At 32.8% G+C, this 13,529-nt stretch overlaps 1 protein-coding gene across 1 annotated transcript; it reads left to right on the top strand.

The window, feature by feature from the left end:
- Window positions 1-10,827: 10,827 nt before the first annotated feature.
- LOC133782524 (dimethylnonatriene synthase-like) lies at window positions 10,828-13,168 on the top strand. The gene is made up of 2 exons (XM_062221856.1): window positions 10,828-11,868; window positions 12,427-13,168. Exons 1-2 carry the CDS (start codon window positions 10,891-10,893, stop codon window positions 13,054-13,056), a joined length of 1,608 nt encoding a protein of 535 aa, XP_062077840.1. The 5' UTR covers window positions 10,828-10,890; the 3' UTR covers window positions 13,057-13,168.
- The last annotated feature ends 361 nt before the right edge of the window (window positions 13,169-13,529 follow it).

Genomic DNA, 13,529 nt, shown 5'->3' with positions numbered 1-13,529 from the left:
AAAGAAAATGGGAGTTACACCTACTCCTCGTGAGGTACATTACTTGTTCGACTTTAGGACTAACCCAAGCCATAAGAACATGGGTTTTTTCCACCTCTTTCACAGGCGAAAGGGGGTTAAATACCTTTGTGGTATCGCACACAAGTCGAACCCCGGGAAATACTACATAGAGTATTTCCTCACATCAGACATCAAAGCCAACAACTTGGCTTTTACACATGCGGGTCCGTTCAAGCAACCCTTGCCTACTAAAGAGATGTTCAAGCGAGCAAAGGTGTTGGCTAACATGTGTACTGAGGATAAGGACGGGAAAATTTTGGTTACTGTGGACAACCTTCAGATGGTGGGCCTACTACCGTGGGACCAAAAAATTACAGTGGAGAGTACTACTGAGGAGAATAACGCGACTGATCAGTCCAACGCCGAGACTGAGGTGGTGACTGACCAGTTTTCTCTTGGGCCATCTCCACACTCCCGTAGACCAGGCGATATTGTCATTAGGGAGCCTCAGCCTGAGTATCAGCGCAGTCCTGTTATTCCCGCCCAGCCTGGGAAGGGAAAGGCCATCCAGCCTGAGAGGGGCCTCAGCTCATCATCTGACGACGAGGACGACTTCCTCGATCAGATCCTCAACTGAGGTCTAGTAGTCATAGCAATATGTTTGATAACTTGGTGATTTGAGACTAATAAAATTGTAGTAGTAATATACTTATCTACATTTTATTATACATATATGTTTTTTTTTTAACGAATCTCGTGTTTTCCTCTTTTGCAGATCCAGAGATGTTCAGGCACTGCATCGCTCCTCTTGCCCCGAAGAGAAAATATGGCGAAGGAAGTGGCTCCACTCCCCCGAGCAAGGTCCCGAGGACAGTGCCACCGAGCCAAGGGAGTCAACCTGAGGGGTTAGTTACGATCCCGCAGTTTACCCCTTCCTCGCTTCCTCCATCAGCGAGCCTAACTCCCCCTTGTCCGACCGACCTAAGCGAAGCACTACGTACTACTAGTACCATTGGGAGGGGGCAGTTGACCAGACCCTCCACGACGCTTCAACGATTCAAGGCTTTGAATCCTTCCCTCGACTCAGTGTTGATGTCGTCTTAGAGAGAGGGATTGCTCAGTTGGCGAATGTAAGTGCTCTACCACAAGATAGTTTGTTACTCATGTTCATACTTTGTAGTAACCTTTTGTTTTTCATGCAGACGCTCATGACCATCTGCCATGCCCAGCACCGATCAGTCGACTACAAGGAGTTGATCAAGGTCTTAAATGATCAACTACTGAAGGCTCTGACCGATCCAACTTTGATTGAGAAGCTTCCACCTTAGCTCGAGCCTCCACTAGTTGATCATTTAAGACCTTGATCAACTCCTTGTAGTTGACTGATCGGTGCTGGGCATGGAAGATGGTCATGAGCGTCTGCATGAAAAATAAAAGGTTATTACAAAGTATGAACATGAGTAACAAACTATCTTGTGGTAGAGCACTTACATTCGCCAACTAAGCAATCCTTCTCTCTAAGACGACATCAACACTGAGTCGAGGGAAGGATTCAAAGCCTTGAATCGTTGAAACGTTGTGGAGGGTATGATCAACTGCCCCCCTCCCAATGGTACTAGTAGTACGTAGTGCTTCGCTTAGGCCGGTCGGACAAGGGGGAGTTAGGCTCGCTGATGGAGGAAGCGAGGAAGGGGTCAACTGCGGGATCGTAACTAACCCCTCAGGTTGTCTCCCTTGGTTCGGTGGCACTTTCCTCGGGACCTTGCTCGGGGGAGTGGAGCCACTTCCTTCGCCAGATTTTCTCTTCGGGGTAGGAAGAGCGATGCAGTTCCTGAACATCTCTGGATCTGCAAAAGAGGAAAACACAAGATTCGTTAAAAAAAACATATATATAATAAACTGTAGATAAGTATATTACTACTACAGTTTTATTAGTCTCAAATCACCAAGTTATCAAACATATTGCTATGACTACTAGACATGAGTTGAGGATCTGATCGAGGAAGTTGTCATCGTCGTCAGATGATGAGCTGAGGTCCCTCTCAGGCTGGATGGCCTTTCCTTTCCCAAGCTGGGCGGGAATAGCAAGACTGCGCTGATGCTGAGGCTCCCTAATGACAAGATCGCCTGGTCTACGGGAGTGTGGAGATGGCCCAGGAGAAAACTGGTCAGTCACCACCTCAGTCCCGGCGTTGGACTGATCAGTCGCGTTATTCTCCTCAGTAGTACTCTCCACTGTAATGTTTTGGTCCCACGGTAGTAGGCCCACCATCTGAAGGTTGTCCACGGTAACCAAATTTTTCACGTCCTTATCCTCAGTACACATGTTAGCCAACACCTTTGCTCGCTTAAACATCTCTTGAGTAGGCAAGGGTTGCTTGAACGAACCCGGATGTGTAAAAGCCAAGTTGTTGGATTTGATGTCTGATGTGACTGAAGATCTGAAGGTCGCGTGTTCGATCCACGCTCACCGCATCTAATTTGATTTTCACAGAGAAGAAAACCCTACAACCCTTCCTCTTGATCCCCTAAAGCTTCCATCAATGGTCGCCACAGCCGCTGCTCGACCTCTCTGAATCTATTTTTGGTCAAAATTATTTTTTCAAAGATTTTACCCCTACTTATATATATTGTCTATAATTAAAATTATTATTAATTCTTTTAATAAATTAATAATACTTAAACTTTATTTTAAAAATTGTATAAACTTAAGGAAATAATAATAAAATAAATAAATAATGAGAAAAAATTTATTATTATTCAATATTTGGTTTTAACCTAAATAAAAATTTAAATTATTATTATTTATATAAGTACAAACATATATTTATGGTTTTTTTTCTTCAGATTCTCATCCTAACTGGGACAGAAAGCACAGTTGTTACACTAACATGGATAATCTCATTACTATTGAACCACCCAAGTGTTTTGAAGGCTGCCCAAGAAGAGTTGGACACTCATGTAGGAAGACACAGATGGGTGCAAGAATCGGACATCCCCAACCTCAAATTTCTTCAAGCCATTGTTAAAGAAACTCTACACTTGTACTCGCCAGGCCCCATAACAGGCCCACGTGAGCCTGTAACAGCCTTTTTATATGAATGTCAAAATATGTCTGTGTTGTTTCATCTACAGGGTTTGTTGTTCAGTCTTTGAATTATATATTGCATATGTTGTCTCTATTAGAACTAGTTTGTCTCCAGTTACATCTACTGTGTGCTGCAGATTAATAAGTACACGTCAGCTATTGTTGGTTTAATTGAAAACGTGTTAAATCTCATTAGCTAGTTGTTTAGTTGATTAGTTAGTGGTTAGGGTTGCTATAAATAGATTAATCTGTTCCTAACAACCTAACCCTTTTTCCAGTGAGTTTGTCAATTTGTGAGAAAACAAAATCTTGGTTTTCTCTCTCTTCGTTTCTTCTTTCTTTCTTCTGTTTTTTGCAGGTTCACCATTGTTGGAGGTGAAGCTTGTTGCAGAGCTGTGGGAGGTTCTGATCTGATTCGAAGGGAGTTCGGATCTGGCTAGTAGAGGGATTCAACTAGCTTTCTCGAGGGGATCTTGAGTGTTTTTGAATCGAGGGATTCGGTTCATAAGTTCCAAGGGATTTGGAAACTATTCTTGAGTGGTTATTCAAGTTTTTAGGGTAATCTGTAACTTTTGTATTGTAAAGATGTTGATTTCATTTCTGAACTGGTCATTGTAATTAACATTGGATTTATTAGTGAAAGTTACATCTTACCCGATCCAAGCACTAGTCGGCTGGAATTTGTTCCAGTGCAGATGAAGCTTGTAAAATTCTATGTGTGATTTTACTTTGCTTTAAATTGTCATTTACTTTGCAGATGAAGATTGTTACATTGGTGGCCACTATGTCCCCACAGGCACACGTTTGATTGTGAACTTGTGGAAACTACAGCGGGACCCACGCATGTGGTCAGACCCATCAAAGTTTCTTCCCGAAAGGTTCGTGACTACTCATGTTGGCTTAAACTTTAGAGACCAAAATTTTGAGTATATTCCTTTCAGTGCGGGTCGAAGGTTGTGTCCTGGGGTGGCGCTTGGTTTGGCTGTGGTTCAACTAGTGCTGGCTCGTATTCTTCAGGGTTTTGAGTTGAAAAGCAAGGACGAGTTCCCTGTGGATATGCGTGAAGGCTTGGGCATTGCGTTGCCGAAACTTACTCCTCTTGAAGCTCGCTTGGCTCCTCGCTTTCCTCCACAACTTTATGAACCTCTATGAAGAATAATTTATGTAATATTATAGTAGTGCTAAAAAATAAAATAATGCATTATAAACGAATGAAGATTAGCTTTAATGAAATTGTGTTATCCATGGAAAAGGTTGGGAAAAAAACAACAAAATTCTTCAACTAACCAATATATACCGCATCATTTAAAATATTTGAATAAAAGTGATTTAGTTGGAAAATTGAATTATTAATTATACCAATTTTAAATAATTTTTTATTTATTTAATTCATTTATATTATTTTAGAAGTTGGTTACACTGCTAGAATTGAATGGATAATATTTAATGATATTGTGTTTTCAATGGAAAAGGTTGGGAAAAAAAACCAAATATACCTCATCAATGGAAAAGGTTGGAAAAAAAAACCAAATATACCTCATCAATTCAAAATATTTGAATAGATCAAAGTGTTGGAAACTTAAATTATTGATTATAATAATTTTAAATAATTAATTAATTTATATTATTTTAGAAGTTGGTTAACTTTATTTAATGAGAAAAGACCAACCCTTACTAAATACTTTGTTTCATGTCACTTTGATTAATGATTTCTTAGGTGAAATAATGGGATGTAGATTTTGTAGAAAATCTCATAAAAATGGTTAATTTGGTTAGATGATCCCATTCAAATCTCTCTATTGTGTTAATGTTGGGACCAACATATTTTATTATTATGAGGAGATTATAACTTAATAGAATTAAATTTATAAAATGTTGAAAATATGCAAATTTAAATCTAAATTTAATGCTTCTATATGAGTTGAAACAAAGCCTTAAGTCCACATTTGAAATTTTTTCCTAATATTCGTACATCTCTCAGTATTTTGGTCGTATCTCTTGAAATTTTATACATAGAAGCCTAAGACATATGGCCACAATATTTGTGCTCATTACCCTTGTTGTTTTCTTAGTCTACTTTTTCAAAATATTGCTCGAATTCATAATATAGTAAATGAATTTTTCTTAAAGGGGTATCTCTTTGGTAAATTGGAGATTTCACTGATTTTGTCGTAATGTATTGCACTCGTGTTCTACTCGTTCGATATTTTTCCCCATGACTTCTCATTGGTAAATTAGAGGTGCACACGGGTCAAATTTTCGGGTTTCGGGTGCATCGGGTTCGGATTTTGCGTGTTTCGAGTGGAGAAAAGTGGTACTGAACTCGATCTGAAATTTTCAGCTTTTTTTTTTCGGTTTCGGGTTTGGTCGGGTTGAGTTTTGGGTTGGGCTGGGCCAATTGGGCCGAAAAGCCAAAATTTTCAAATATATCATTTTTTTTTTCAAAAATACCATTTTTACACTTTTGTAATTTTTAAAGTTTATTTTGCAAATTGGGCCTTGATAAAAATTTTGAAAAAAATATAATGTCAAAAGTCCAAAAACACTTAAATATAAACAAAGTCCAAATTACAAATTACAAACATAAAAATGTCAAAAGTCCCAAAATACAATCATAAACAAACATAAAGTACATAACTAGTTAACTACAACCATAATAAAGTCTATAAGTCTACAACCATAAACATAAAGTCCATGAAAATTCAAAATACAAAGAAACTCCATGACCACTCCTTCTTTCCTTCCTTTCAAAATTCAAATAAAAAAATTATTAAAGAAAAGAAATCAATAATTATAAATAGCAACACACTAAGTAAAATAAGGCACAAATAAATTCTTACAAGCAATTCTTTCACTTCGTAGATTGTTGTGCAGTTGATGAGGCTGAAAACTGAAAATTGACAAAGGATGAAGCTGGCCCAATTCTTATAGGATCATCGGTCCTCTCTGCAAATATTATTACTATAAAAGATAAATATTAGATTATAAAACATTCACACTTAAAATAAATATTTATAAGTTATAAGTTGCAAGGTAGACCATCAAAATCCAAATAAAAGACATGTGTCACAATAATTTTGTAAAAGATTAGAAGATAATATTATAATGAATTTTTCATTGTTAAAAAAAATATTATAATGAATTAATTCCTTGTAACTAAGAAAATTTAGTAATATTAAAAAAATTGTTAACAACTTAAAGTACTATTTTATATTAATTTTATAATGTTAGGGTATGAGGTGAGTTTAAACATAAAATACTAAATAAGTATATTTTATATTTTAAATTATATTGAGTATTTAATTATTAAAATATCATATTTAATACATAAAAATTAAATAATTATCTAAATGAATTAGTTATTGAGTATCAATTGGACGAAAAAGTATATTCTTCAAAAGAATTTTTTATTTTAATATTTGTCTATAAACTACCTGAAAACCAAGTAACACTACTAATAATTAAAAATATATCCCTTTACATACAAAATAACATAACATTCATAGAGTTTTTTTCTTAAAAATAAATAAATTATTTATTGATATTATGTGGCTAAATTTTGTTGACATCAAAGTAGCAATGATGGAGACTTTAACTATTTCTAGCCACTAAAAGAATTAAAATTATTTCAAATTTAGAGACAACTCATTCAAAAAAAAATAATAATAATAATAAAACCAACAGATATCAATTTTTTTTTCTCAATTCCTTCTTAGTCTTTTTCTTTCTTTCACATTTATCATTTCATATTTTTCTAAAAAAATAAAATATTATGTATGTACATAATTTTTTTCTCTTAAAAATTAGAAGAGGAGAGAGGGTTCACATGGTAAGAAAACACTAAATCATATTATTTTTAATGTGATGATAGATAAGTTGGTGTTTTTGTAAGATGGTCACTATATAATATGCCTCTTGGCTCTTTTCACTTCACTATTTTTTTATTTTTATAAATTTAATTAGGCAATTTAGAACATCTTGATACATCATCCTCTAAAGTAAAAACCACACAATTGAATAACTAAGCAATAAAGATTATTCAAAAAAATATAAATGGTAGATTGACTTGAATAGTATGTTCTTTTTTTTTTGTTTTTCTGTCGCTTAAACACATACTATTTTTGTTTGTTTGTAATTATTAAAGAAATAAATTATTAGAACATTATTAATGGAGTGTCAAAAAGTTAGTGCAATAGTGAATTTAACACAAAACTTACAAAAAATATGATTTTTTTTTTAAATGTAGCACATCAATAAATGTTACTTTTTTATTTACCATATTATCTACTTTTTTATTTAATATATTATCATTAATTATTATAATTTAGTAGTTGACAATTAATGATCAATCATACATCATATTTTGTTTATTTTTTTAATGATAAATTTTTTGGAGTACATAATTTGAATAATAAAAAAATTAATTTTTATATATTCTCAATAAATATTAAATGAATTATTGATTTTTTGCATTAATTTGCATCTTATGCATTTGAACACAATTACAAATATTGGGCTAAATATAAAGAAAGTCTTACAAGTTATTATCATTGTATCAATGAATGTGTTGGAGAATCAAAAGTGGGGCATGATAATTTGATTAGCTATGGTGAAAATCTTCATATATATAATAAATATATATAGGTACTATACTACTACTACCACCCAAGCAAATATGTGAAGGAGAAGAAAACTTACTTGGTTGTTGAACATTTGTCCTTATATAGTCCACAAAGAGTATTTTCTTTGAATTTGATCAGATCATGATTAATATCAATATCATCATCATCAACTCATCTCCATCAAGCCTTGTTAGGCTTACAAAAACTCGTTTTGGGACTCTTAACATCTATTTTTTTTATTATTTTTATATTTGGTTGGTTTTCTTATGTAATTTTTTCTAAAATAGAATTGTTATTTCTTGATAAGTTAATAATATTTGTAGCTTTCTTTAAAATAGTTTTTTCAAAAGGTAAAGTCAAGAATAAAAGTTTAGCCAAACAAAACTATAATAATGTTCTACAAATACTTCGTAGGTATTTTCACCACTAAGTTCATTACTCAATATCAAATTTATATTGAAAGAAAATTAGAGAAGGTTAATAAAATGGATTTTATATAATCTGTAGAAATATTTTTGCTCAAACATGCATATTTGGAGGTAAATTTATAACTTTAGTTAGAAATTTTTTATAAACAAAATATGAGAGTGGTATTGCTAGAAAGATAACACCAAACATTGCGGTTGTAAAGATGTTGGTTTTTATTGATATCTTATGTGTGTAAGTTCTATGAAAAGACACATATGATGTCCGTTCCGCGATAAATCACATCTCTTGTACTCAAATTTTCTGTCTCCTCCATGATCCACTAATTATTTTAAAACACTTCCTTTATTTATTTAATATATATTTAAATTATTTATAATTTTCTCTTTTCCCAACTATATTAATACTATAAATAAATAAAGTGTCTTAAAATAATTGGTGGGATAAGAAATTAGGGACAACAAATTTTTTTCGGTGGAAATATTTTGTCAACTAGTTCAAATAGACCCCTAAATTGAATTTTGGTGAAAATTATTTTGTGTCATTATGTGTTTTTTATTTTCTCTCTCCAAAACATACTTTAGATCTATTTCCTCTCACTTTCCCGTTTTTCTTTTCCTCTTAATTTGGAATTTTAAAAGTCTTATTCAAAGAATCAAAAAATTGAAAAAAAGAAAAGGAAAGCAAAATGAAGTCCAAGCAAAGAAATGTTAAATTCTTTTTTAAAAAATTTGAGACACATGCCGAGTAGCATGCATAACTACATATAGCTAAAATGTCAAATTTAACTTAAGTACTACAAATATAATAATTTAGATATTTTTACTATAAATATTCTATATAATAAGGTTCAAATATCGAAATTAGAAACTTTCATTCTTATTATAATGGTAACAAGTGGTGAAAAATTCCATTTATGTACTTTAAAAAGAATATATAATTTTGGCTCCTTGGGTTTATGAAAAATAATAGATATGCCTCCCTATTTGACTAAATCTATTTTTAGTCAAAATTATTTTTTCTAAGACATTTTTACCCTCACTAGTATAATTTGTTTATAATTAAAGTTATTTATAATTATTTTAATAAATTAAAAAAAGTTAAATAAATGTAAGTAATAATAAAAGTTAAATAAATTTATATACTTAAATAAATAAAAATTATTGAATATAATGAATAAATTTTTTATGTATTTATATTATTCTTATTTTTTTTAAGTTTATGTTTTTAAAAATATAGTTTAAGTATTATATATTAATTTATTAAAAGAATTAAAAATCAATTTAATTATAGACAAAATATATAAGTGAGGATAAAAGGGTTTTTGAAAAAATAATTTTGCTAAAAATAAATCCAAAGTAACATTTTAGGTGATTGTGATATTTATGAAAATTAAGAGGCATATTGGTACTTTGTATAAATCAGGGGCCAAAATAATATATTTCCTACTTTAAATCCCATTATTAACAATTATTATTTATTTCATCCCATTTTTATAGAAAAAAAATCAGCTGTTCCCAATTTCATGTCCCATTCTTATTCCACAAATTATTTTAAGACACCTCATTTATTTATTTAACATATATTTAAATTGATTTACAACTTTCTCTCTTCCCAACTATATTAACACTATAAATAAATAAAATATCTTAAAATAATTTGTGGGACATGGAAGGGACAACAAATTAGGGAAAGCATAATTTTTTTCATTTTTATCCTTCACATTTTTTTTCAATGTGAACAAAATGTTGAGATTGATGTGATAATAAATACTAAAAACAAAAATACTAGTACTATCCGCCATACCAAATCACACATATTCAGATGTGGCTAGTATTTAATGACAAATTGTGATAATTGTTTTATATTTTATTTGATTTTATTTGCAATCAAATTAGTAACTCACACACTATGTATTTATTTATATTTTAGTAACTTATAAATCTTATTTGGTTTTCACGATGATATCTGTTATCTTTGTAGTTTCACATGTAACTAAGAGGGTGTTTGGCACCTTAACTAAAAAACTGTTTTTTGTTTTTAAAAGCTAAAAATTGTTTTTTGAAAACAAGTAGAGGTGTTTGGCATTGTTTTCAGAAAACAATTTTTAAAAACAAAGTTACAAAAAACAGAAAATTTTGAGAACAACAAAAAGTTGTTTTCTGCTGTTCTCAAATTTTCTTTCCTTACTTTCTCACTTCTTATTTTTCATCATTTTTTCTCTCAAATTATTTTATCTCATTATTTATTACAAACTTTTAAAATATTTTTCTCTTTGTAAATATATTTGTTAATTTTTTATTTAAGATTTAAAAAAAATAAAACTAAAAAATTGTTTTTCGAAAACATTAACCAAACACCTCTTGTTTTTTGAAAACTACAAAAACAGTTTTTTGTTCTCATTTCTGAGAACACAATTTTGAAAACAAAAAACAGAAAACAATGCCAAACAGGCCCTAAGTTTGCTGGCTTTTGTTTTTTTTTTGTTTTTTTTTTTTTCTTATCTATTTTTTCAAGACATCTTTGCTCGTTTTTTTACTAGACAACAAGACTAAATTGTATTATTATGCTGCTGTTTTTCAAACTGAATACTAGTCTTTCTCACCTAGATTAATTCCAACAACTTTTTCGGAATAATATTGAAATATAAGTCCAATTATCTCTATCTTTGTATCTATAAATACAAACCATGTATCCCATGCAGATTACCCAACTCCCATAATCTTCATCTTCTTCAAAAAATCCATCCCTACCATGGATTTCTCTTTTCTTTTCGAAGAATTAATCACTGTTATGGCTCTCTTAAGTTTCCTAGTTATGTATTCTGCTTTGAAAACATTGCAAAAACATCCAAACAAAAAGACGAAAAGTAGTATTATAAGCAATAGTGTCCCTGAACCCCCTGGGGTGTTGCCAATCATTGGTCACCTCCACCTTCTCATCGGTCAACTTCCAGTAGCCAGAATCCTCGGCGCCATGGCCGACGAATACGGCCCAATCTACTCACTCAAGCTCGGCCAGTACCGAGCCTTGGTGCTGAGTAACTGGGAGCTAGTCAAGGAAAGCTTCACCACAAACGACAGACTCTTCGCTAACCGACCAAACATAGCAATAGGGAAGTACGTCCTGTACGACAGTGCTGCCTTTGCAGTCGCCCCTTACGGCCAGTACTGGCGCGAGCTTCGAAAGCTCGCCACCCTTCAGCTCCTCTCGGTGCATCGGATCGAGTTGCTGCAACACATCCGAGTCAAGGAAATCGACTCGTTCATCAAGGGTTTGCTTCGTTATGATGATGACAGAGTTGTGCCTCTGTCCGAGCTGTTGGAGCAACTGACGTTCAATATAAACGTGAGGTTGATCGCCGGTAAGCGATTTTCGGCAGAAGCTTTCAGCGAAAAGACGAACGAGGTGCGTCGTTTCAGGGAAGCCATTAAAGAAGCTTTGCATCTAGCTGGGGTTTTTGTGTGGTCGGATGTGATCCCGTGGCTCGAGCGTTTCGACTTTCATGGTCACGTTAGGTCCATGAAACGGACTTTCAAGGAGCTTGACTCGGTGATGGGGAAGTGGCTCGAAGAACATCGTCGAGCTAGAGCTAACAAGAATGGTGATGAGTCCAGTGGTGGTGGTGGTGGTGGTGGTGACCTCATGGACGTTATGTTGTCGAACCTCACTGAGGACGATGCGGTGTTGTCTGGTCATAGCCGCGATACTGTTATCAAAGCCACTTCTCTGGTAACTAGTTTTTATGATAATAATTACGTATTTTCGTCTGGTTTTGGAAATAATACTTTGTTGATCAAGATCATATTTCTCAATTTTTTTGAAAAAAGTAAAATATTTTGAGGCTCAGGTTTAAGGTCAAGAACTGGTGAGTTTGATGAAATGACATGTCTATTAAGTGGAAGATCGATCCTAGATTGAGATTGAGAAGCCTGTCTCTTATGACGTTATTATGACTTTGGGTCCATTTGTGCGACAAGCTTAGGACTACTTTTTTTAGGGAATAAATTATGCCCCCATAGTCTTCATTTCTTATTTGGTCAAAATTATTTATTGAAAGATCTTACTCCAACTTATATATTTTGTCAATAATTAAAATTATTATTAATTTTTTTAATAAATTAATAATACTTAAACTTTATTCTAAAAAATATATAAACATAAAGAAATAATAATAAAATAAAAAATGAGAAATAATTTATTATTATTCATTTAACTTAAATAAAATTTTAAAGTATTATTATTTATTTAAGTATATACATATATTTGAGATTTTTTTTTTTTTTTCAGATTCTCATTCTAACTGGGACAGAAAGCACAGCTGTTACACTAACATGGATAATCTCATTATTATTGAACCACCCAAGTGTTTTGAAGGCGGCCCAAGAAGAGTTGGACACTCATGTAGGAAGACAGAGATGGGTGCAAGAATCTGACATCCCTAATCTCAAGTTTCTTCAAGCCATTGTTAAAGAAACCCTACGCTTGTACCCGCCAGGCCCCATAACAGGCCCACGTGAGGCCACACAAGATTGTTACATTGGTGGACACTATGTCCCCACAGGCACACGTTTGATTGTGAACTTGTGGAAACTACAGCGGGACCCACGCATGTGGTCAGACCCATCAAAGTTTCTTCCCGAAAGGTTCATGACTACTCATGCCGGTTTAAACTTTAGAGACCAGAATTTCGAGTATATTCCTTTCAGTGCTGGTCGAAGGTCGTGTCCTGGGGTGGCGCTTGGTTTGGCTGTGGTTCAATTAGTGCTGGCTCGAATTCTTCAGGGTTTTGAGTTGAAAAGCAAGGACGAGTTCCCTGTGGATATGCGGGAAGGCTTGGGCATTGCGTTGCCAAAACTTACTCCTCTTGAAGCTCGATTGGCTCCTCGCCTTCCTCCATATCTTTACGAACCTCTATGAAGAATAATTTATGTTTTATTATATTTAATCAGTAGTACTTTGTTAGCATTTAGTAGTGCTAAAAAATAAAATCATGTATTATATAAATGAATGGAGATCAGCTTTAATGAAATTGTGTTATCAATGGAAAAGGTTGGGAAAAAAACAACTAAATTCTTCAACTAACCAATATATACCGTATCATTTAAAATATTTGAATAAAAGTGATTTAGTTGGAAAATTGAATTATTAATTATACCAATTTTAAATAATTTGTCATTTATATTATTTTAGAAGTTGGTTACACTACTAGAAATGAATGGATAAGATTTAATGATATTAAGGAAAAGGTTGGGAAAAAAACCAAATATACCTCATCAATTCAAAATATTTGAATAGATCAAAGTGTTGGAAACTTAAATTATTGATTATACTAATTTTAAATAATTAATTCACTTATATTATTTTAGAAGTTGGTTAACTTTATTTAATTA

Source organism: Humulus lupulus, chromosome 1, assembly GCF_963169125.1.
Source record: "Humulus lupulus chromosome 1, drHumLupu1.1, whole genome shotgun sequence".
NCBI lineage: Eukaryota > Viridiplantae > Streptophyta > Magnoliopsida > Rosales > Cannabaceae > Humulus > Humulus lupulus.
Note: the sequence above shows the minus strand (reverse complement) of the source record. Positions and strands in the feature narration are given on the sequence as shown.